The 26,188-nt window shown below is 39.3% G+C and overlaps 1 protein-coding gene and 1 long non-coding RNA gene across 3 annotated transcripts; one reads left to right on the forward strand and one right to left on the reverse strand.

The window, feature by feature from the left end:
- Nucleotides 1-569: 569 nt before the first annotated feature.
- Nucleotides 570-17,635, reverse strand: LOC123973328 (RNA-binding motif, single-stranded-interacting protein 1). Of its 2 annotated transcripts, none has more exons than XM_046053268.1 (14): nt 17,274-17,635; nt 13,283-13,461; nt 11,369-11,427; nt 10,224-10,315; nt 6,781-6,938; nt 5,689-5,768; nt 4,992-5,107; nt 4,631-4,680; nt 4,461-4,548; nt 4,138-4,188; nt 3,394-3,504; nt 3,166-3,246; nt 2,977-3,055; nt 570-2,764 (listed from the first exon to the last, which is right to left on the reverse strand). In XM_046053268.1, the coding sequence occupies exons 1-13, from the start codon at nt 17,322-17,324 to the stop codon at nt 2,984-2,986; spliced, it is 1,188 nt and encodes a 395-aa protein (XP_045909224.1). In that variant the 5' UTR covers nt 17,325-17,635; the 3' UTR covers nt 570-2,764; nt 2,977-2,983. The 2 variants fall into 2 exon arrangements, with proteins under 2 accessions (XP_045909224.1, XP_045909223.1); XM_046053267.1 differs by having other exon boundaries at nt 570-2,864.
- LOC123973333 lies at nt 16,445-25,458 on the forward strand. Its single transcript, XR_006825599.1, has 3 exons — nt 16,445-16,569; nt 16,990-17,097; nt 24,871-25,458. It is a non-coding gene; the product is annotated as an uncharacterized LOC123973333 (long non-coding RNA).
- Nucleotides 25,459-26,188: the final 730 nt, after the last annotated feature.

Raw genomic sequence — 26,188 nt, forward strand, 5'->3', positions numbered from 1 at the left:
TTCATCCACTTTGTACAATGCACCAGTTCCACTAGCAGCAAAACAGCCCCAGAGCATAATGCTACCACCACCATGCTTAACAGTTGGAACAGTGTTCATGGCATTGGGAACGCCTCACCTTTACGCCTCCAAACATACATCTGGGCAATGTGGACAAACAACTCAACCGTATTCTAATCTGACCCTAAAACTTTCCTCCAGAAGGCTTTGCCTTTATTCATGTGGTCAGCTGCTGACTTTAGACGAGCTTGAACGTGTCCATTTTGGAGCTGGGGCTTCATTCTTGGATGGCAGCCTTTTAGTCCATGTAAAATGTGGTCTGTGCCTTGGTGGTTCCTGTGTTTTTCCTGACCATCCGAACCAATTTCCTCTCAGCTGAGGGTGACAGTTTGGGTCTTCTTCCACACCTTGGCAAAGTGGCTACACCTCCCAATAAATTGTACTTATGTACAATTGTATCAACTGATGATCTTGGAATCTGCAGTTGTTTAGAAATGGCTCCAAGAGACATTCCTAAACAACTGCAACTGTAGCTCTTCACACCAACAAGGATGAGACTTACAGCAGAATAAAGTTGAAACTTTTGAAAATTTTATTCAAAAATGTCCAAGAAATGAAAAGAATAAACCTTAGGCAATAATCTACAGAAAAACAACGTCTTTGGCTTTAAAATACACTACAAAACAAAATTACAGGAAAAGAAAAATCCTTAAACTGTACATGCAAGTTACCACTGGCAGTTGTGTGGCACAAGTAAAAAAAAAAAAAACTAACAACAACAACAACAAACTTTCATATAGCTCTATGAAAATCCTTATTTCCTCAAGCTATCTGTATAAAAATTTTCATAAATTAGAACTTTTTCATATAACTTAATGACTGTCAACATGGTGGTTACTTATATGAGCAATTTTTCATGGATGCACCTCTGCAACTCTTGACCCAGATACTATGGCACTTGGTTCAGACCCCACTAGCAGCATAAACCTCACAAGACTTTATTTCTCAGTCTCAGACATTACACAGAAATCTCAAGTATAATCGTTGCACAACCTAGTTAACTACAGAGGGAATGCTGCAGTGAGTTTGTCCAGACCCAAGACAAAGCAACAAACATGTTTGTTTAAAGGAGCACAGATCCAGTGAACACCACAACACTTTGTTGTCATTGTTGGTCTTTAACATCTTAGATCAGCCTCTGGAATCTATTGCTGTGAAAGCAGCAGCTCTTTTAAAACGATAAAACTGAATGTGTGAACATGAATAGTAACATGTTGTCACACCTCCTAATGACTATAATACATCATTAAAAATTAGGTTTGAATTAAAAAGTATTCAAAACAACCTATAAGGAAACAGCTATATGTGGCCAGCTCCTGAGCGTGGCATTTGGTCTGGAAGGGCGGGCTGGACCTGCTAACCCGACCTAGTACAGAGGAGAAAGAAAACTCTGAGGTAGATAACTGGTCTGACTGACCACCAGGTCGAATCACAAGCTTATTTGGAGGGAACCATAATCAAAACGCCTGCTTTAATTCACTATGATAAAAAAATCCTATTTTTTTAGTGCTGTGTAATATCAGATTTCTATTTTAGCACTGTCCTTTCATAGTTTAATGTTTTTTTTCTTTTTTAACTTAATCTTTAGTATAATGTAGCATTTTCTGTTTTTTTCTAAGTATGAAATTAATCTGTGGCACTTGTTGGATCCAGGCCTTCCTTCATGCTTGTGTGTGTCCGTGCTGTAGTAATACCAATGAAAAACAGAATGTACAAAAAAGGCACACTGTCCAAACTGCAATCTAGTTTGCAGAGTCATTTATGTTCTTGTTAAAGAGACAAATGATGCTATTTCCTCAGTCTACTAGCTCACAATCTTTGGTGAAGTAAACTACAATTGAAAGTGTCCATTTGTTTGTTTCCTATCGAAGAGCGAGGTGCAATAAAGTACATATATTCATCTCATTTTTACCCCCCCCCCCAAATCGCTGAAGTTTTGCCTAAGTTCTACTAGAAGGCTTTGATGAGTTTTTCTTTTTACACAATCATAAGTCTATGTTTTGCTGTGAGTTTTTCGAAAAAAATGAAAAAGACACACCCCATCAAAATAACAATTAACATCAACCAAAAAGATAAAAAACACAACAGACAAACAAAATTCATTTGTCCTTTCCCATTCCCCCACCCCACCAAGTTCAATTTCAGCTATTCTACTAACACCAAGTAATCAAAAAGGCAAGATTCAAAAGCTGACCTTTTAGCAGAAACCCAACACATCCCAACATCCAGAAACATGTGAGGTCTTTTTACTAAATAAATATTACATCCAAGAAAATCATCAGATGTGGAATCATTTCATTCAGAACAAGATTTTTTTCTATTTTTCTATACTTTTTGGGTGGGGAAAATCAATACCACATGGATTTCAATTAAAAATCTCCTACATAGCTAATTTCCTAAGGCAATAACCCTCAACATGTTTTGCTTATTGCCGTTCTCTGTGGTGGTCTGTACAGCTACTGTATCAAAACTACGAAGGCAAATTTTGATCAGATAGCAAGATCAATCCAAAGTACTAAGAAAATCACTTTACACAAAAACAACACTTAACACTTCACCATAGCAACACTCACACAGCAAGCACAAAAAACATCATTTTCAAAATGTCAAAAGAGAAATTTAGAAATATTAACAAAAGACATATTTACGATCATGCATTTTGAACATGTAGTCACATGATTCTTCCTTGTATCCTGTGGCAATCCTTGGTAAAAAATAAACGTTTTCTAGTATGAAAATAAAAACTTTTTCAAAACATTTTTTTATATATAATTTGAATCATTTGGTGAACTCAGATAATCTCTCTGAAAATGATACCAAAAATAGTCTCAGTTAAACATTTGCAGAACCTGTACAAAACTGTGAAGAGATTTGCATTTCAAGACATGATTGTTTCAGCTGCTGCCCAAATGTTACCTCAGCACTACTTGGTTTGTTGGTACGAATATGGGGAATGATTGCCAGATGAGTCCACTTGTGATTGTGCACCATTTTCCTGGAAGAGAGAGTAAAATAACCCTTATTCTTTGCTACTGCCATTGGGAGCTGTTTAAATGAGGATAATGTTTTACACACATCAGGCTGCTGTGCTGTTAATGCACGTACCTCTATAGGAACAGCTGATGTCTGCATGTGTGCATACTGTGGGATATATGCTCCTTGCATAGCTGTGTTGGCGGCCATAAACTGCAGAATGAAGGAGAGAGAAAAAGCGTCATATATAGTGCATGTTCATAATCTATACATTTTACAATTTAATGAGGTAACACCTTATTCTCATATCAATATAATGTGTGAACTTATTATATCTGATCCCATGCAGAGTTCTCTCACCGTCCCTGCACTGCCCAGAGAGAGGTGACTCATCTGCTGTGCAAGTGGGGCCATCATTGAAGTAGGCTGTAGTGACATAGATGGGTCCATAGAGGGTGATATCACTGTACCCTGGAAGATAAGTGTGAGCAGATGAGAGGAGTGTATACAGCTAGAGCATACATGCATTAGTCACTAAACTAAAATACTCCCTAAAAATATATTAAATAAAGATAATAGACTGTTAAGAATATTATGCAGAATATCTAGAACATGAATGCAAAATGAGTTATGTGGGTTTGGATTTCAGGGAAAGAGAAACTGAGAAATCTCAGACTTCGCATCTAATGCCCGCAGCAGAAGGAGAATAGTCACAAGTTGAGCAAGTTGTCTATAAGCATCTTGGCCTGATGCATCAAGCAGTGTTTTCTCATCTATGCTGGCTTATTTTCAAAGCAAGAAAGGACTCTTCTCTCTCAATTCAAACCCATCTGTTAAAAATATTCGGCATCTGTCATCGAATACACAGTTTTGCATAGCCTCTCCGAAAAGCAGTCGTTTTTACATTCCTATACAAACACTTTAGTGCTATAAATCCTCAAGGATCAGTGTCACCTTATGTGTAACTACTACTCTCCCATATTGTGTCTGTTTACAGAAATATGTTTCGATTCTGTTACAACCACAGAGGGAAATGTTTTGATGGAATAGAAAAAAAAACTAGAAAGGGACGAAAGACTTGGGATGATGAGACTTTGTTCTTACCGGGTGCTGCATGATGTAGGGTTGATGAGACACCCAGGATGGGTTCTGCACCTGGAACATCACACAAACACACTCTGTAAACACACTGACACTGTCTGCTGCCATTTCCAGAGTTCACATGCTAATGCAATTGGCACAGCAGCAAGCATGAAAGACCACAATGCCCTTTGTCACATACTGCATTTAAGCCATACCTCCAAAATGTTTTCTCAATAGTGATGGTTTATAACCACAAATGCTAAGTTACTACATGTAAAACTGATGAATGAAATGTTGTGTTGTCATTGTATTACAGTATCATCATTGAAGAGAAGGAATAAAACCTGGTATGTTGAAACCGGTGACATGTAAGGAGACACGGAAGCCTGAGCTATCATCCTGTTTGAAATGCTGTATGCTCCTGGGAAAAATCTGTGGACAGAAAATAAAGTGTATTTAAAAAAAATAACAAAGTAAGTTAAGTACAATGTATAGATATGTTGTTGTGGCTTACCCATTTTGCATAGCAGCTGCACTGGGGTCATATGTGAGTGTCATTCCAGCCTGTAGGCAAAGGATGGTACAAGTTTGACGACTAAACTGAAGCACGCAACACCAACACATAACCATACAACAGTCTATTGTGTGTCTATTGTGCCCAAACCTGAAAGAGTGTGCCCTTGAGTACAAAAGACTTTACAATAAGCAGTGGAGAACATAATCAGGATTACAACACAACAAAAATAATTTCTTCCTTCCTTTAGATGACTCTTTCATCATGTCGTAATATTCGTTACACTCTCTATTGTTCATCACTTTTATTCATCCTATTGTTTTGACCTTTATTGGTAAGACCTCTCACTCCATCCACTTACCAGCCTGGAGTCACCGTCCCTTGCCCAACCCCGACCATTCTGGGCAAATTTATTGTGGCTTTGTCTCTTTTTCTGTCCACCATCAGCAAACTTGCACAGCAAGGGTTCAGGTGGTGCTAAAGAGAGAGAAGTGGCGAGTGAATAAAACAAAAGGTATGTCTTAAACAAACACTATCACACACACGCGCGCACACACAGTGCTGTCTGTCATTGCTTGCTATACATTCACTCCCTAAAGCCTGGGTGTGCTCATTTACTGGCCAGCCTGGGAACACAGACATCTAATTTGGCAGCTGTGGAGCTGTAATCCCCTCCCCTTCCTAAAGGAGGCAAGGCCAGCAGAGACTATTTCAGTCTAATAATCCAATTAAAAGGCTTAGAGAGGGAGTGGAGGGCACACAGAGCAGCTCCCTCTCTCAGTTTTCTTTGTCTGTGCTCTGCCACTTAGGGCTGAGTGTATATGAGTGCTTTCCCAGGAGACTCACTGACTCCTGTTGGAAGCATCAATCAATTGGCTGACCACTTCATCCTGTCCACCGCCCATTAACATTGTACAGTACACATTACAGTTTTTACAAGCAAATGCTGTTATTTTCATTCACACTTTCTTTCAAGTGGCAGTTAAACTAGATGACTTTACATTATATGCCTACAGTGTTTGCCTGCATATATAAGATAATTATACCCTATGTCTTACCTGGAACACCTGCAGGTGTCTTAATAAACTTTCCATTGAAGTGAGAAATGACTGCATCACATTTTTCAGTCGACTCCATCCTGAAGTTACAAAAGACACACATAAGCATTACTATATCACTGATAACTGCAGTAACAAGGGTGAGCAGGTTCTTTCTGCCTAGACTGCTTGACCTGCTTCCTTTCTGGGTGGGTGGATGTGGTGGTTCAATAAAAAACAGTGCAAGCCCACAGTGTACATATGTTATGGAATCAACTTCCTCTCCATTTGGGCCACACAGGCCTATTAGTGCACACCCACACACACAAACATTCCTATGATGCATTATGATATTTTTGTTTCGTCAATCATGACCCTGATCTGCCCTGTTAGGTATTTCAGTCAAACATCAGGTTATGCGAGTTTGACTGGCAGAAGCACACACCACTATAAATACAAATCACCCAGTCATAGTGAAACTATGTTTAATAGGGGTTTACATTTGTTCATACACAAACTGCTCATTCTCTGTTGTTATCTAAAACATTTGTTTTTAAGTATTCATTCTAGACTGAAACTGAAACTCATCTTCATTGAACTGGATGATGTTACGATGAGCATTCAGCAAAACCCAGTGTGTTTTAAATCCTTTTTAACAATTTGAAGAGTGTTAAATTTTTAAACATCGCTTTATCATTGGTAGCTGGTATCATTGTTAGCCTGGATCTCAATCCTTTGGTATCGTTAGCGCTATTGTATCTCAAAATAAATACATTTCCTATAGACATTGTTGCCTAATGTTGTAAAGAGGATATTGCTGCTTATAGAACAGTGGTCTATTCCTGTTTACTGCCGTAAAGGGGTCTCTTCTAAAGGTTACTAACATTCACACACACACTGATAGCACAGCTATCGGGAGGGATTTGGGGTTCAGCATCTTGGCCAAGGACACTTTGACATGCAGACTGGAAGAGCTGGGGATTGAACCACCAACCTTCTGATTAGTGGAAGACTCTACCTCCTGAGCCACAGCCAGTGAAAAAAAAAAAAAAAGTTTCCTAATATTGTTTCAGGACCATGAGTCATTGACAATAAATTACACAAGGAGCTGACCTTGCAAAGCCCACTCCTCTGCTGCCTCCACAGGAGTCCCTCAAGATGCGTGTGGATATGACCTGGCCAAAGTGCTTTAACATGTTCTCCAGTTCCTGCTCATCCATAGACAAAGGCAAGTTGGAGATGTACAAGTTTGTTGGGTCTTGTTCTTGTTGCTGTATGGTGAAAAAAAAGAGAAAGAAGATGCCAGAGGCAATGGAATTACACTAAAATCTGGAAAACACAAAAACATTCCATTGTAGTATCACATTATACTGGCCTTGGGAGGAAGAGAGGAAGGAAGGTGACATTTCCTTGTGATTCCATATAATGTATCTCCGGAAATGGCTACACATTTAATAGACTTCTAATATGGACCTCAGTAATGGGGTTATCAAATCTTTGCTTATCTCTGCTTTTTAGGTAGTAACGGGTCACTATGAGCAGTGATAAATAGAGATCTGCATGCAGCCCACAGCAGCTTAAGCCTCACATCAGGTGATTTCTTGCTGTATTTTAACAGCATCAGCAGAAACATAAGACACGGCCATGAGACCCTGGGGAGCGGCCTCTCACCATTAATATTCATCAGCGTTCTGTTGTTCAGAGTCAGCTACAGGGACTGGTTGGATTACAAAAAGTAATACACTGACAGTAAAATCTGCATTTCAGAATTAAGAGGACAATGAATGAGCCACAGCCTGCGCTGCAACAAAACCCAGAGAAGGTGTTTGGGAAGGCAACTGAATTAAGAAGCTCATTAATTTTGAGTTAATTACTTTATGCAAGATGGATTTTGAAATGGTCTTTATTGTCACATAGCTTCTGTTCCAGAAGAAATCGTGCTACATGACTTGGGTTTGAGGGTGAGGTGAATGACCACATGTTTTATTGATGCAGTTGGGCTACCATAAAAGCTCCTCTGTTTTAATATTGTCTCTGTCATCACTTGGGAGACATTTAAAAGAAAAAAACAACTGTATGTCAGTGAAATGCAGGGACAGACATATGGCAATGAGGCAGTGAGGTTCTGAACGGGGCACCACCCATCAATCAGTCATTAACTGTGACTGACGTATGCTTGTGGATGAAACGATGAGGAGGAGAGATGTGGCTGAAGAAAGGGTGTTACTCTTTGCCTTACTACAGAGACAGGGAGTATAAGATGCTGTAAAAATGTTGTTATATAGATGATTCAAATTGGAAAATAGGATAGAATGTAAAATGCAATTTCTAATATGTACATACAACATGTATATACTTTTAACCTTTACTTAACCAGAGTATATTAGGTTTGTGTTTATGTTTTGTTTTTAGGAACAACCTACTCCACATTCACACTTGGTAGGTGTCCAGTGCAGCCTGAGTCTTATCTGTTGACCAATGAGCAGCTCCACTGGGACATAAAGTGTGTTCCTCAAGGCCACTGCAATGGTGGTAATGAGGGTTGGGCATGTGCTGCTCTTTTGCTTCCCCCAAACACATTTATAGTGCTGATCCAGGGATTGGACTGGGACTTTCTGGTCACAAGAAACAATATAAAACAATGTAGTTCCTCTATACATTTCGTCCACTCAGCTTGATAAATCCATCTTAAAGAATTCCATGATATACAATTCTGCCTATAATAATAACTTGTTATACAAAAGTTCATAAGGCAAATCTCTTGTATGTTTACAGAGAAAGTGAAGCACAAGTATCACAAGACATTCATTGAAATAACATAAGGTAAAAAGAAGGGAAACGCTTATCTGGCCACTTCCCACCACCTGCCTTTGAAATAATAATGAGAGAAAGCCCATTGAAGGGTGCCTGGGCAGATAAAAACAGGAAAAGGGACCTTTGTCAGAGAGTCCATTAAGCCGAAACAAGCTTCAGCAATAGAGAGAATAAAGCTGAAGTGAAAGGCTCACACTTTATAATGGCATTTGCGTTCCACAATACAAAGATTAAACTTTGGCATTCCCCTGCAAGCTGCTCTATTTTAATTACAAAAAAGTAAAATGAGTGCACAGAGGCATGTCAAGAAGCTCCACAGATCCCCAGACAGGCAAATGAGGCCAAGGGTTCTTGCTCGGTGCTGTATGGGAACTAATTTCCCTCGACTGGTTCGTGTAACCATAACAACACACAATTATTTACTTCCTTTTATAATGTCAGAGAGTGTAGATGCATAAAGGAATACAGTTCTACTTTTAAGCTCTTCATCTGAAAATCTCCTGTTTTATACAGTGAACAAATAAAGCTGCATTTGTAGCGTACTGAAATCTTGAATGACTGTCTGTCCACACAACACTAGGCACCATTAAAGCAACTGTTCAAACTATTTATTTAACTTGACAGTCCACTCCAGTATATCTCCAACATGTGCAGTGAAGAAGAGAAATGTGTTTATATGTGTTTCTTGCAATGTTTTACAATGTTTTAAACTGAGGTTTAAGTAAAATAAATCACAAATGTATGTGTAATGGTGCTTTGGAGGGAACAGAAAGACTAGTCGCACTCCTGGACAGGCTTACTGTAGAGACAGGTCCACATGCAGGAGTATTTCTCTGGTACGTAACCCCGTTGTCGACAACACCATTCTCTACAGCCTATAGTCTAACCTGTGGTGCCACTCACATCTGAAACCCTTCTAAAGCCTGGCTGAGAGCTGTCCACTGACAGAATACCTTTAGGAATGATCAATAATATATATGGAAGCAACACTTGCATGGAAACACACATATACATTATAAACCATATGAACACATCAGAACATTTGCTGATGATGCACATTTAATCATTGGGGACAGATTTACAAAGAAAGTGGTGCAGCACAAATGTGCACTGTATTAACACAGTATTAACTATACTATTAATTATACAATTGGAGTCAAACAGACTATAGAAAATGAAAAAGAAATGGAATAAGATGAGACAAGAGAATAAGAAAGATGGAGCACCAGCTCAGAATGCAGCAGGTGCAGATGCTGTTGGTATAACAAATGTTTCACTAGAATACTACAGTTAAATGCCATCAGGAGAGAAGTAGTAATAGAAAGAAGTAACTTAACAATGTGAACTCAAGTTCAAATTCAAGTTTAATGAACACAAACCGCAACATCCCGTCTACTATTAGCTTTTTGTATGACTAGTAAATCTAGGAGAATACATTATTAGGCTGTATTAACATATCTCGATGAATTATTTGTGCAGACCACAGTGAAATGCATTTAAGGACAGAGCTGCATACTGCAAACACAAGCAAACTGAGACTTGCAAACTGCAACAACCTAGAGCACATGGTGTCACATTTGATCCTGAGCGTTGGGGAGCATACACCCTGCAGTCCAGCTCCAGTTCCAGTACTGCTATTTAATACCACAAAGATTAGGTTTAAGTTGTCTGAGCAGCCAGATGGAACAGAAACAGTGTTACTGGGTGACTGATATGAGGATTAGACTGTAATGAAGCCTCACCTTTGCCATCTGAGCTTGGACACCAGTGGTCTTCAGGGCAGCCACAGCTTTCTGTGCTGCAGCTGGGCTGTCAAAGTCCACAAAGCCATATCCTAAGGGGACAAGCAGCACATAAAGATGAAACACCCAGACTATATTAAAAAACAAGCCTCAGCTATGTGTCATGCCTGGGTTAAATCCTCATCCCAGCAAAGAGAAATTAACGTGTCAAGCACATTAATAGACTTTCTTAACCCATAAAAAATCTTCCACCGTGATTTTACAACATGTATGTATTTACTTCTGCATTATATAGGTCTAGTTTACAGTGTGTATTTATGTGTGCGTGTGGAAGTAGAGGTAGAAAAGTGCTGAGGTTGCAGATACCAGTGTGACATTCATGGCTCAGGTCAGCGCTTTGTCCTGGGGGCTACAAACAGGGTGAACCTATAGTCCCTAACCTCTACGGCAGCAGCTATATTTAACCTATTCAAGCTAAATTATAGTGAACATGTCAGGGCTCTTTCAGCAGAGAAATGGGGGAATTTTGTGATACTCAAGGTCGAACAAAAGGTTATTGCTAAAGCTTTCTCTGGCTTCTATCTAAAATTCAGTCAAAGCTTTACAAGGTCTTTAACAGTGTCCCCTTTCATTGAGAGCCTTCGATTAACTGGCATCTGTATAATCCAGAGGAGAATGACAAAGCATTCCCTTAATCCCATCAGAAACAGAGAGAATCAGTAAGTCCCTCTTTAGTCAGACAGGCAGACTACTAGAACTGGACTAAGACCAACACTGTCACTCAGCAGAAAAGGGAGGAGTCGGCCACTTCTTCCCAGGAACCACCCACAGCAGTGACACACCAACAGACAAGGGCTGAGGCTTAAAATAACATGAGCTGGGAGGCAGCTTTAAGCAGTCTGGCTGTCTGTTTCCTGACTTGCCCAGATCAGCTGACACAGCTGCATAGCTGCTGAATGACATGATGTTTTGATAGAATTCACACACTGGATGTCTACCAAGTTTGGGGACACGCAGAAGTCTCTCTCTTACAGCGAGGTGTTGAAAATCCTGTAGGGCAGTTCATGAGATTTCTTGATACATTCTTAATTAGTGGAGAGATAAAAGAGGGTGGTGCTGTAAACAGGAAAAACAACTTCACACACCTTTACATTTGTTGGTAGTCTTGTCCATGATGGCCTTTGTTGATACAATTTTGCCATACCTAGGGGAGGAGCAGAAAGGCGAGGCATTGTTAGCTGGATTATGTACCAAACACAGCGAGTTATTAAACGCACAGGGAGGGAGGGGTGAGTAACAACCTATGACATCACTGTAAAAATATGAGAAACAGGAAGTGGTTTCCACTGGGTGCTGAAAATCCCCACATTACAACTGTAAAGGTAAACAGTCCCTTTGTATTTAGCCAAACTAAACCACTGTATCAAACTTTATACAGGGTCACCAAAATCTCTCTTAGGGGATGTCGTGTCACTTGGTTTAATCAACAGCTCCTATTTTTTTTTAATATGGGAGACAACTATGTATAAAGTTCTAACATATAATAATTGTTTTCATTTTATATTTAAGACTGGTGAATTGTATACACCTCATAATATTTGTATTGCATACTGTTGTCACAGAATACAACTTCTTTTTTTTGTTGTTTTTACTTATATGCATGTGCAAACCACAGCCTCACAAAACACGGACATTGTGACATTCAGAAGTCTGGCCTGTTTGCATGTCGTTGCCATGGTTTCAACACAACAGGCATGGTATGCATGTAGGAAAGTGCTAAGAATGCAATGTTATACTGCCATTTCTTAAAAAATGTAGGAACTCGATGTAGGAACCTATATATATATATATATATATTTCATAATTCATTATATAATTCATTAGTAGTATAGTAGGCTTCTTTTAAAATACATTTCTTTTAGTGTGTATTTTCTACTTGGCCAACAACAGTGGACACATTCAGGCATGATGTTAAAACTTGCTTATATAATTTACAGTGACAGTGATACAAGCCACAACATACCCTACAGTCAACAAGGAGGATATTTTAGCCAGGGATTAGGCTAATTGCTAAACTGGGCGAAAGGGCATGAACTCATGACCTTTCCTTCATCTGAACTCTAATCTAAAATCAGGTGTTGCTACAGCCCCTTTGCTTCCTGCACATCCTGCACTTTAGGTCACATTTCTGTACAACTTCTGTACAAATTTAAATTTAAATCATTGCATTTAGGTTGCAGAGGGAGCTTGAAAACTCTAAAATCTAAACTGCTCCCGCTTAAATCCTCAATACAATAAAGATGTTTGTCACCGCTGAGAATTTCAATACATAAACTATTTCTAAAAAGCCAAAGATTGAATTGGCAGCTTTGTGTTGGAAAGTCAGTATCACATTGTGAAGATGGAGGCTCAGAAAAAAAACAAATAAAATCAATGAGGCACCAGGGTGGTCTCCCTGGTTGGTAAATATAAAGCACTCAGCACACAAAGAGAAATGTGGATGAGCCTGGTACTGACAGTATCTCTCCTTTATCCTCACGCATGATATATGCTGCTGCGCCCCACATGCTGTCAAGTAGCACATCATCTACGCTCTGTCCTTGAGTGGTCTTCAAGACCATTTTTCATGTCACATTCAAATGTAAAACTGCAATACTGCTGCATTTGTTAAAATCTCAAATACACAAATAGGAATCCATACGTGTCTCACCACGCTCTCTGGATGGTCAAAAACTACTTGATCTGTTTACAAAAAGCTGATTAAATCTTAAATCCTTTCCTGGAAGATGTTTAAAGAGACCTGTAGAGCTTACTTTGTCATTGAAAGCCAGCTTATTAGAAAGGAATAAAATTTACTAAAACAAATTACAACAAAGACAAGTGCAGTTGTACATGGCATATTTAAATCTTCCTTTTTACTTTTTCACACCTAATTTGTATTTTAATAAATGCATGTCAAAACGGGACTGCCTCTGCAAATCTAAACTAGACACTAAGTAGGCCAAAAAATCAATGGCTGATCAATAGCAGATAATGATGAGAGGAAGTGTGGTACTCACGGCTGACAGAGCTTGACCAGATCATGGTCTGTGGTTGAAGGGGACAGGCCCCGGATGTAGAGGTTTGTTTTGCTGAGCTGATCCCAGCCTGCACAGCTGCTGCTGCTGCTGTTGTTGGTGCTGCTGTTGGTGCTAGGGCTGGGTGGAGCCATGGGGTGTGACGATGGGCCAACAGGCGGCTGGAAAAGGCAAGGAGACACAGAAGAACTAGGTTGAATTGAAGTTCAGGCAGGGTGGTAATTAAATAAAACTGTTTACGGCCCTCCCATATAATTGTAATGTGTGAAATTGTGAATGATAACAAATCCAGATTTTCCCAAAACATTTATTTAATATTATACTCAGGAGTTTAACTCTCTACCGTGTGACTATGAATATGTTAAGAGAAACTAGAACCCCTTAGAGCTGAGGGGAACTGCGCAGTCAGGTGATAATTGTCAGGGAGAATGTAATTTCAACTGAACCCTTTCAAGTGCAAATCATCCTTATCCAAGTCAGGACAGAACAACAACTTGCTGCAAAATGTCTGCATTTATTTGGCCTCATTGTATTTTTTTATTTGCTTACAAAATATTCATATTAATATTAGTGATAGACCAATTAATATCGGTTGTCCAATGTTTGGCTTTTTGAGATAATCGACACTGGAAACCTGAACTCACGAGGCTGACAAATTAATCTGAAATCATTACTGGCAAACTGCACCCCAATCTCCCCTAAACACAAGTCATGTCTTAAAATCTACAGCATAACCCTATGTATTTTTATATTTCCTTGATTAATAAAAAATACCTTTATTAATTAATAAAATACCTGCTAAGATAACAATGTATATTAGATTGTGCTCTAAATGGAATGATGATATTATATATGACTTTGCTTTTTTTTTTTATATCTGCATATCGACCGCCCTGCTCTCTAAATATCAGCATCGCCCACTGAAAAACCTATATCCGTCGACCACTAATTAATATTTGAGTGAGTGAGCTATATTGAAATATGATGACTGACCCTTTTTGCTTGACATTTCTTCAAATCAGTCTGTTGTGTGCTGTTTGTCCTCACCAAGTAACTCACACATAGTCATCAGGGGGGGAAGAGATTAACCGTCTGGATACTCCATCATTAGTATCATGTGTGTTTCTGTCCAGTGTGAGGATTAATGTGTTGCAAAGCAGTGATCCATCTATATCTGTTGGACAATCTCCATCACACCTTCACAGTCAGCACAATCAGGGTCCACAGGGGCCTGTAGTTCTGACATCAGTGATGTCACACTGCCTTGGGGTGTCAAATAAACTATTTGCAGGTCAATAACAACAATAATTTCTGGTGTAACACCACAAATCCTAACCACTTCTCTCTCATTAATGAGTAGTTTTAGTTACTGTGTATTTTCAGAACTGTTTGAACGACTTCAGGTTTGACTGTGTATCTTTTCTTAAAACTTTTTTTAATAAAGTATATCATCTACTTTTCCCTATTAGTCAAGAAAATAAATGACTGCTAAGAATGTACCCTCCTTTTTGCTCTGCCATGTTATTTACCCAGTCAAACATCTGGCACTGTGATTTTCACATGCGATGCTATTCAGTTTTGGTTCATTTTCTAAGTCTTAGTACTGCTTATAATAGCTGCAGAGGGCCTGTCCAAGCAAAAGGGGGGGCGAGCAAAAATCCTTGAGTGATTGAGCAACTTTGGGCTTTCTGTTTACAAGATGTTTACAAGATACAGATGTCCTAGTCTGAGAGAGCTGTCTCCTTCAGGGATTTGGCTTCTTCCTTACTATCCGAGACTGACTAACCACTACCTTCCTCCAACCCCCAACCCCCCAAGCTGAGAGGAAGCTGATGGAATCCCAAGCATGAAGTGGTGACAGGATTGAGCAACCCAAGTCTGGCCGTCAGCCAAGAGGATCTTCTCTTGTGACCGACTGTTTGACTGCCTCACATTGGTTTGACCTACTATTTGCTAATGGGTTGGTGGCAAAGGTCTGAATTTCTTCCACCTTCTGCCAGTTAACTGCTCTGTTTAGCATGGTCTGTGTCACAAAGTAAAAATTATGAACGTGCTTTCAGCGTATGGTGCAAACAAAATTATTATTATTGGTATGGCCTCTCTTTTTAGTAGCTGCCTCAAAGACGACAGCAAATAATGTTGCTAGTGTTGCTACATTAACAGAAGAGTATACTAGTCAAGAAATCTTTGGCAATTCTTGGAAACCCCCAACAGTAATCATCAACAGACTGAACAATATCAAATGTGAAATACGTCACAGTTGCTCTCATGACTAGCCCTAAATTTTCCAGATTGTTGTTATTACCAGGAAACAGGGATCAAAGATTAGACTACTGTGACGTCAGCAAACGCATTACCAAAGAAACAGGAAGTACTTCCCAAGTTACACATAAAACTCAGTTTGGCACCAAATGTGAAAAACTTCCTCTCTGCTGTGCCAAAGTTATAGTGGCAGGTACTGTGTCATCTTACTAGTTCAGTCTTAAAGGTACTGCACCTCTTTAAAATGGAAAGTGTATCTCTATATCTTCATAGGGGTTTTCATCCAAACACAAGACACAAATGATCTTGAATGGTAACTGCTGGATAATGAAACATACCCTTAAGAAAATGTAAAGCTCAGGCTATTCACTGTTTACTTGAGTTGGGTTGTTAGGTTTTAGGCAAGAACTTCGGGCAGATGCTATGGAGATCAAATCATTTAGCCCTACATTTAAATACTAATATCTTTATAATGACACATTTTTTTCCAAATGTGGGAAATCAATGGAGTTAGATATGAACATAGTTTACACATAGTTAACAACATGTTGCATTTGTATTTAACAAACCTTTGACAGCCATTGTCATCACAGTAACAAATGCATTTGCGAGCTGTAAATGTGTTAAATAACACCCCGAATAATGACTAAAAAATAAGACAAGCATTACGTATATTCAAGTAATAGTTATATAGTAACACACGAGACAAGCCAGTCTTTAAAGAGAATGCCTGCCACAACGCCCCGAGCTCCATTTTCATCTGGGCTTAAGGTGAGTGCAACTTCCCTTTTCTGTGGGACTGAAAGGGAATTTTGTTTTCATACATTTGCCTGCCCACTCAGATGCAGCATTGTGAGACACACTGTGATGGGGAGAGGACAGCGCCTTATCAGCCAGCTCCAGACCAACAGAGCCCTTCATATCCGAGCTGGAAATACACAGGGCTTCCAGTAACAGGCCTCGCCCATGGAGCTCTAGCCACAGGATAACAGCATGAGCATGACAGAGTAAATATGCTTATTCAAATTATTTGGCTAAAGGGAGTTTCAAAATCTAAATGTAACTGGGACAAAGTGAATGCATTAGTGGACTTCTGTGCAATACAGAGAAACAAATATGATGTATGGATTATAGTATTTTAGGTAACCTATGGCTTATATCACTGAAAGTGAGACTAATAAAGTAGAAGCCACCCTAACTGTTCACTGGTCCTAACTAAGCAAGAATATATACTATGGAAAATGCAAAGTTCTCTTTGTTTGAGTTTAAGATGTTCATTGACAGCTCATGCGCACTTCATTTATAATCCAAAATATGTAACGAATGATGCAATTGGAAGAGGTTAGGCTACTACTAGCTATATGTGGGGAGTATGGCTAACCATTACATAAAGCATCAACTAAAGTCACAGGCCTGTATCTCTCCAGCAGTATCGGACCTGGACCATAGCCCGAACAGCAGGTATTCCCATTGTGCATAAGTGGCCTATCTGAATCTTTTATCACACACAACACTGCAATTTCAAATGCCATAAGGTAAGTGTAACTTACAACCAAAAGTAAAGTTTTCTTTCTGTTAGACCGTCGGCTAACGTTATGTAAGTTACAAGTTTATTTAGGCTGTGAGCTGCTGTCAAGTAGACCGTCCATGAAGTCATCTTTGTGGACATTATGTCTTAAGGCTGGGCTTTGATAAATATTAACGTATTTACCTGTTTACGATACGGAGTCCTTAGTGGGTTTCCAGTATTAGCAAAAATCATCCTCAGTTCGAATAGGGAGGGTAGCTTTTTTCAGTTAAGATACAATTTACGAGCGGAATACATCAAACTCCTCGTATAAGTAGAAAATACTTTGACGTGTATATCGTCTTTACTCCGATAAAGGACACAAAAATAGCATTCTATACATATTAGATGTATACATGTCCTTATTGTCGTCGACTATCCGGCAACAGAAACCCCCGTAAATTGTCCCAACTTCGATTGCCCAGCCCCGTTTGTTTGACTGGCTTCATTGATTTGCAGTCAGCGCTGCGCAGGACAGACGCTGCCACGGTGGGAGAAACCACTTCACCCTCTAGTGTAGGGGTGACCTTTTAACAGCGTTACCAAAATACATAACAATTTACCTTTGTTTGCTCTGATGAATATTTAAAAGTTTATCTTTGCTTATCCACCAAAATGCGCCCCAGCATTTATGACTATCTACACTGATCTTCTTACCTGAAGACATGACATAAACACACCGTGTCCACCTCTGATGTTGTTGATGTATTAAAGGAAGCATACCAAGCATTCCACCGTGCGGTTGCGTATGTGATGTTCTGACAAGTTTCAGTGTATTTCTGCGTTATCTCGCACAACCTACGGAGAATAAAAAATAAACTAAAGTAGTAAAATCAAGTTCTATGATTAGGCATAATGATCATTATTAAGGGCTGTCCATTTAGATCGGATCTAAGCAGTAGTCTACCGATCATCAATACGAGCTCCGGTGGCCATGATATTGGCTATATTGATGTGGTTTTAATGAAACCTGAAAATGATCGCTGATTTACATAGCCTATTCTAAGAGACGCTGTAATAAAAATACACTATAAATTAGGTCACACAGAACAGCCATAAAACATTCTGATCAATTTGACGTTTTTAAAAAATCTAATTGCTAAATTATGTCGACGATTAGTGAAATGGTTTGCCATAAGAGCAAAGGATCAGTCCACCCAAATTACAAAACAACATTTTTTTTCAACTTAATGAATGGTATGCACTCATGCAGATACTTTTGATTTCATTTGCCGTTTTTTAAACTTACCTAAAGCTATCCTCCCCTTTAACTTCTGCCACTACCTCATTACAATGGAGATTAATGCATTTTCACTTGCTAGGGGAAATTAGAAACAGCTCCACTAAAGATAAATAAATAGTATTTTCTTGCTTTTACCAATGAGTGTTCTATATAATTCTAAAAGCTGTGATTTTTGCAGATTATCCAGAATAAATCTGGTAGATATTGCAAATCTGAAAAAAATAAATAGACTATCTGCATTGGACATTGGGAAAATATGCTTTCCATTATTTCAGTGATCTGGTCCTTTAAGGATTAGGTTTTGTACATCTGTTATGGACTGTGTGAGGTACCCTCCTAATGTGGTGTGTGTATGTGTTTGTGCACATGTGTGTGTGTGTGTGTGGGGTGGGGGGGGTGGGGGGGGGGGCAGGCAAGAAGGGCAGGCTGGGCTATAAATCAAAGGCAATCTACCCACCACTGTCACCTGCTGATTGGAAAACCAACACTGGTGGCAGAAAATGTGAATTAATGGTGACCTTCACCAAGGTACAAGCACCATGCTTTAACTGCGGTCTTGTTCAGCCTTTATAGTCTCCCTAAACCGTTTCTAAACATCCTCTGGTCTTCCTGATTTTAGTTAGCAGTTGCTGATAGCAATTGTTTTGTGTCACCACTGTTAGCTTGAACAAATAAGATAGATACGATCCAAATAAAAAAATAATCTACATGGTTAATGACCTAAATTCTCTTTCACTAACTCACTGACCCACATGTGCACTATGGTAATCTGGAAAAAAGCACATAGGTGAGAGACCCTCTAATTATGGCTCTGCTAAGCTTTAAAATGAAAAAATTGGGTGTCTAAAGTTTAGTATTCACTGAAATGATCCTCTAGAGCCCACTATGACTCCAGTGGCCATTTATTTAAGGCACTGGCACAATTTGTACACATAGGTGTGATTTGTGATACGTCATTCCTAAATGAAAGCAAAGGTCACCAGTAGAGCATGTAGAGAAGTTCACCAGACCAGCAGGAGTCAACGGGTCTGCATGAGTAAAGACAGGGAGGTCTGATTCAGCACTCTACTCATGGTACTAAAGGGGGGGGGGGGGGGGACACAACCTTCTATGAAACAGTGAAAGAGAAGGTAATCTCTGATCCCTAAATTTGTGTAGCACTATAATAATACCTAAATAAACCTGCACATGTATCTAAGAATTAATGTTATGTTGTCTTAGAATCATTATGAGGGTTTATCTATAATTAAATTCCATATTCCAATTTCCATATTACAAAACTGACCTGGAATGGATATCTCATTTAAATGCAAAGCCTACAGTACAAAATACCACTAAATCACCTCAAGGTTGTCCTCAGGTTGTTTTCACATGAAGGGCAGCCTTTGGCAATGGAGGAACAAACAGATATCCAGAGAGCATGCCGTTCCCCAGAAGGAGATCTCCTTTCATTATAGATGCAGGGTTAACTTGCATATACATAATCACTCAAACAGGCACAAACATGCATAGATGCAAAGATTACAAGATCACTAAGACACAAACCTACAGACACACAGAGACACAAGCTCTCTCTCTCTCTCACACACACACACACACACACACACACACACACACTGGGTATTTCCAAGGGAAATAAGAGAGTGAGGTTATTTTAGGACATTGTGCTACTTGTTCTCACTCTTCCCTGAACTAATGAAAACAGTCTCTACTTGCAAACAACTCTGAGGTATATGAAGAAGGTGTTTCTCTCTGTTTTGTTCTCACAAATAATAACAGCAATTACAGTCTCACAGCTCATTCTGTGAAAGGCAGACATTTCTCCTCACTTCCTCTGTGTGTTAGATTCCTGAGAAGTGGCACCGCCTCAATCGGTGTTGCACAGAGTTTTAGTAGCTCCAGGAAGCTTTTAGTCACAGCTCTGTGCCTTCCTGTCTGCATGGAAGGTTTGGGTTGGGGTCTTTGGTCGCAGGATATTCACTTCCCCTGACTCTTGACTGTAAACTACCCACAAAAAAGAGCTGTAAGTGCCTGTGTGTGTGTGAGTGTGTGTGTGTCACCGACAAAAATACCACATTCACAACTCTGGTCTTTAATTGTGGGGGCGGTGTTCATGACAGCCTTGCTCAGTTATTCAAAAATGAATGAGCCACTTTACTGGTCCAGTGTAATAATGAACAACTGAGGATGCTTTTTTGAATGACTAAGAGATAAATTATAGATTATGGTTAGGTTTGGAATGAGTAGATGGGCTTTCATAGTCTTTATTACAGGATCATTTGGAATCCCTCACCATATGGTAATCTTTGTTTGATTTACAACAGTGTGATCATTTGCTCCGTCCATTGCATTTCAATACTGTATTTATCATTTTGGTTAGTTATAAGGACAATAAAAGTCTTCTATTTCAATGTTAGCTTTTAAAAATTGTTCTCACATACAGGGGTTTGTAAAAGGAGGTTTTTGATTCATATTTCTTGCTGACATTTTGACACGCATTCGACACTTTTCTGAACACTTTCTAATATAGGAGAGGAAATACTTGACAGCAGTGGGAAAGGTTTTTGTTGTGCAGCTTGGCCCTCGTTTTGCTTGTGGCAAATGTCCCGAGAATGAGAGTCATATGTGTACAATGGCAGTTCTTTCACGGCCTGACACTGACATAAAGAGCAACGCCACTGGGCTGTTTCATTGTGTACATTCTGCTGCCAGGCAACTCTCCAAACTTTATTGTAAACATTGTATGGTGCTGTTCAGCCTCAGCATAATACTATTGTCCACATTCTCACCATGGGAGTTATTCACCTTGACTGAAGGATTTAAAGTTTACTTTGGTGGAGGCAGCCTGCCGTCAACTCTTTTTTACCAAATTATCTCTTCTTTGCTAAGAGTTGTTCTCTCTGAATAATCTATATTCATAGTTGGCTTTATTTTAAAATAGTCTTGAGAGAGAAGGAAATCGTGCAGTCCATCCTCTAGAAACAGCATTTGAATTGTTATGCCTACAGGTTTGAGGTCAAATTCAGTATTAAGATAAATACATGTTTATTTTGATGAGGCTAACCAAGAAATCTCATTATGGGGTGAAAGGTATGCACAATTTTGCACATCAGTTTATATGTCACACTAGGTAGCACACTTTGTGGCAACTTTTGTGTTACATCAGAAATCCCCCCAAAACCCAAGCTGATTTGTGGCCTGCCTATTCACTTTTTACACACTAATGCTTTGTTTGGTCAACTGGTAAACAGTTAATTAATCTCAGATGAATCCTTCCTCCCATCCCTTATAATCATAAGAGACGCCATGAATGAATGGCTACATAGTCCATTGACTGACAACCCCTCAGGAAGTGTGTTTAAAGATGTGCTAATGTTCCAAAAAGTACAGAATAATGTCCAGTGTGAATGCATGCTTTGTGTTTCCTGTTGCTGGTAGAAATGGTGATAAAATTTTCATGAACTCGAGTAAAGAAACACACTAGAGGGCTCTTTATGTGAGCCGAGATGCCTGCAGGTCAGCTAGGGACTTTCTTCTTAACCTCATGTGCCCTTTCACTTCTTTAGTTTTATTCCATCTCCACAGACTTTATGCACTATTTTATCCTACAAAGTGACACAACTTACCTTCAGTCTGCTCTATAAGGCTATTATCTTATAGTAAGTTGCTATAATTTGAAAAATAATTGACAGAATTTGCAATATGAACCAATGCCGACTTGTGCTCATTGTTTAGTCAGGACAAAAGAGCAAATACAGTATCTATGTCACCACTACAAGAACAAGAATCCAGTGTTTTGCATGCTATGTTTGTCCAGCTCATAGAGGTGACATCCCACATCCCACATGCCTCATCAAGTACAACCAATCCAGTGAGAACTCACAGTATATGCAACCCAACATACTGTACCTTGCTTTGTAGGACCTGGTAAAAGTAATAGTGATGGAATATTTGGTGATGCCAACATTTCCCATGAAGACAAAAGCGTTCAGTGGGGTATTTAGAAATCCTCTCCCCTGCTGTGGGAAACACACAGCACCGTGACCCTCCCTGTTCACATGACCATTGATTTTGGATGTGAAATGCCTTATCTTATACTGACAAATTAGAAATCAATGCACATGTTTGAGGACAAACAGGAATATATTGTTGGCTCTCTTTGGGGGAATTTGACTGTTGACATTGGTTAAGTAAAATTGATTCAGTGATACTTGAAGTAATAGGATATGTTTGATCAATTCTTTAAATACATATTCAGGGATTTTAGAATTAGTTTGGTTGTTCCTCATCACCTTGCACACAATGTACATTACATTGTGTTCAATGAGAGGTTTGTGGTTTAGCTCTTATGTAACAGGAACAGGGAGAGAACTTCCTCTCGCTATCAATCAGGAAATTCTATGAGCCGGCAGGAAAGTCTTTTTGACAAACCGTTAAGAGCAACACCTTATTTAGGTCACTGTGGAGGTACCAATACATATGATTGTGATTTAACACACAATAATACTACATACATCTGTTTTGATCCTCCCTGGCCTTCAAGAGTCTGCAAAAGTCCAATGATCATAAAATGCCCCATAAAGAGATTTATGATAAATGAGAAATTGTGTAAAATTCTCAGAAGTACAGAATATTCCCACAGTTTCTCAACATACTCATCCCCACCCATCCTCTTCAAATAGCAGGAAGCCCCTGAGGCCAGAGCTTCAACCAAAACAATACTGTGTGTGGCTCTAGCTTGTGATAGAAACCAAAGTGGCTCAGTGGTCTGCTCTGATCTCTCTCTCTCTCTCTCTCTCTCTCTCTCTCACACACACACACACACACACACACACACACCTACTTTCGCATATTCCAGGAAAAAAACACAAATTGCACATTGTGATTTAAATAGTTTTGGGACTACAGTTTAGATGAAGAACTAACACAATACTGGGCGTAGTGCAAGCATTTTGTATGAAGAAAACATGTGAAAGGACAAAGTTAAGAGGGTAAGGAAGAAATACCATTTTTATATTATTTCTCTTTTAAATTGTAGTTTCTTGGACTCTTGACAGCAAGGTTTCTCTCCATTCTCCACCACCTCTCTCTGGGCTCCTGAAATCTGATCTATGTCCCCCCCTCCCCCTCCTCCCCCAGCCTGCCAGAATCCTCAGCCCTCCCCTCTTTGGGTTTCTGCAGACCTACAGCAGATTGTTTATTTTGCTAGACTCAGAGAAAATATGGATGGACCCTTCACTGGCTCAAGATTTACTGCTGAGCTTCAACCAGGCTCCAGTATGATGTGTATCTAGAACAGGGGCCCCTGAAACAGCAAGCTTAGTACCGTTTTCAACACTGACACATTGCAAAGGACAATAGGATTGCCCGCCTGGGTAATAGCAACAGTTGATACTTCGTGGAATTTCGCACACAGATACTAACCATTGATATTGAAGACACATCATTAACCACACACACAAAAATTTCCGATAACAGACAAAGGGCAAAAGAGCCACATCTGACCCTTTGATATGTCTTCTCCAGGGCAAGCTGGATGATGCTGGAAAAGGACAATGCATCTCCCCAGAGATCATTTCTTCTGAAAATGTATGAGGCCACTATGCACCACTGATGTCTTATTGTAAGTGGTGAGGTCAATGTATTAGACAAAAATTGCCATGGGAGACTAATTTCTTAACAGAAAAACATCTCTCTGTACAATTTATTGTGAACATATATATCTATTTTAAGTGGCTACACATAACATAAAGCTTGATCACAAGTCTGAAGGCAACAATAGTTTATAATGAATGCAAAGCTCCCAGTATATTGCTCTTCTTCTTCATCTATTCAACACCACTTCAGTACGTGTGCGTTATTGGAGCGCCAATACACTGTGGTTTCACAATGCAGGAAATGGACATATTGTTGTCAAAAATGCTCCTCCCCCGTGAGATGTGAGATACATGACGGCATATTTGCATTTTGACCTATATGTGAGTGTTATAATGCATGGTGGAGCTTCATGGAGGCAATTATGATTTATAAGTAACACATGAGAGAGTGAAGTAAGAGCATTCATTGCTCACTTTGGAGGACAGAAAGAGAAAGAGAGCGAGAGAGAGTGATCAAACAGAACAAATCACCACATGAAAGCGAAGGGAGTATCCATAACGTCTCGTCATTTTGGCACTTTTCTCATCTTTAGTGTTGTTCATTCTCAACCAGGCATGGCAGGTAAAGTTTTCAGGTAAACGTATGCCTAATTTATTTTTTTTCCATCTGATATTTTGATGTTTATGTGTAACATTTTAATATCCTGAGCAGCTGGCTGGGTAATAGAATTTCCTCTTCAGGAAAGATGAACAAAGGGAGGATTGAGGACTAAACAGTAAGAGAAAATGGTATGAATGATTGCGTGGTCATTGAAATGACTCATTTCCCTCGCCCCATGTACAATTATCAAATCACTGCTTATCAGTATACTACAGTCTAAATGGCATTTCTCTTTTCCAGAGCCACAAGACAAGAGGTATGTCAGCTTGCCATAAATCCAGAGTTCAAAGCAACCATGAAAACACAAGATGGCCTGCTTTTCTCTTCCTTAAAGGAATTCTGGGAGTTGTTTATATGAATTGAGGTTGTTTGTAGCACTCTGGGAGCGTAAGCCATTCTAAGCAGGAGCAGAGGTTGAGGTTGGAATGTCAGTGAGGGCCACGGACGACAAACTCTGTGGCAGGACTCCAGAAAACGATCCCGGGAAGAGCCAGGCCACTGGAGAGAGTCCACTGGAGTCTGCACTAATGCATGCTCAAACTAATGATGGAGACAAGAAATGCTCATCCACTTATCTTGCTCCCTCGTTTGTAGAGAGTTAGTCAGTCAATCAGTTACAGACTGAGAAAAAGTTGTTGGCCCATAACACATACTTCCCTGTGTACAACAATTTAAACTAAAAGAAAAGCTGCAAATGCTTGTAAATAATGCACTGTTCTAATATGCAGTAAGTGATCACATTAGCAAAATATTGACCTTTATATTTGAAAAAATATTGGATGATCTGTAAGATCTATTTCTTCAATAGATCAATGTGATTTTGCCACATACCCAGCAATTTAAGGGACTTAAAGTAAAGGTAAGCTATCAATTCCAGTGTATTATGGTAATTATTAAATGACTTATTTACAACACCTTTAAAATCAACTGTACATTTGAAAAGTATTACATGGAAATTGCATTTTACACTGCTATGATGCTGACACTTCAGATATAAATGACCCATTTCATTTGGTATCACAGCTTCAGTGGGTCATACTCTGCCTCTGTCCTCTAAGAATCTTCAATAACTTGAGGTTAAAGTTACTTTAAGGAAGTTAAGAAAATATTGCATCTCAATAAGTCACTCTTAGCTGCCATCTACTGGTTATTCTTTTTGTGCTGCTTGTATGGCTTGGATTGCCCTTTGCTGGGGAGAGTGTTCTCTCTGTGGCACACAGGTGCATCGGCTGCACATCTAGTCAAGATCAGAGTGGATACACATTACAAAGTAAAACCTAAAGCATGGAAGAGGTCCGGTGAAATGTATAAGCATTAGTTGTATGGAAACAGGAAGGGCTTTAACCCTTCTGTCACAAGGCTGGAGCATTGCATCATTATTCACTTACTGTTCATGCCGAAAAAGAAAGGATGCATGTATAAATTACAAATTTACATTCAAGGCATTAAGAAAGCAGTGAGACATTCACCCCTTATTTTATTATTTTAAAATAAGGGTGTGACTTTATTATTTTATTATTTGTTTTAGCACACTGGGTTTTAAAAGAAGTGAAAAGAA

The sequence above is a fragment of the Micropterus dolomieu genome, linkage group LG07, assembly GCF_021292245.1.
Source record: "Micropterus dolomieu isolate WLL.071019.BEF.003 ecotype Adirondacks linkage group LG07, ASM2129224v1, whole genome shotgun sequence".
NCBI classification, from domain to species: Eukaryota; Metazoa; Chordata; class Actinopteri; order Centrarchiformes; family Centrarchidae; genus Micropterus; species Micropterus dolomieu.

Excerpts from the sequence above, each read along its gene's own strand:
- LOC123973328 (XM_046053268.1), bottom strand. The coding sequence starts at position 17,324 with ATGATTTTTGCTAATACTGGAAACCCACTAAGGACTCCGTATCGTAAA. Across the intron at positions 11,428-13,282 it reads CTGGTCAAGCTCTGTCAGCC|GTATGGCAAAATTGTATCAA; the intron begins GTGAGTACCACA and ends CTCCTCCCCTAG. Across the intron at positions 5,769-6,780 it reads AGAGGAGTGGGCTTTGCAAG|GATGGAGTCGACTGAAAAAT; the intron begins GTCAGCTCCTTG and ends TTGTAACTTCAG.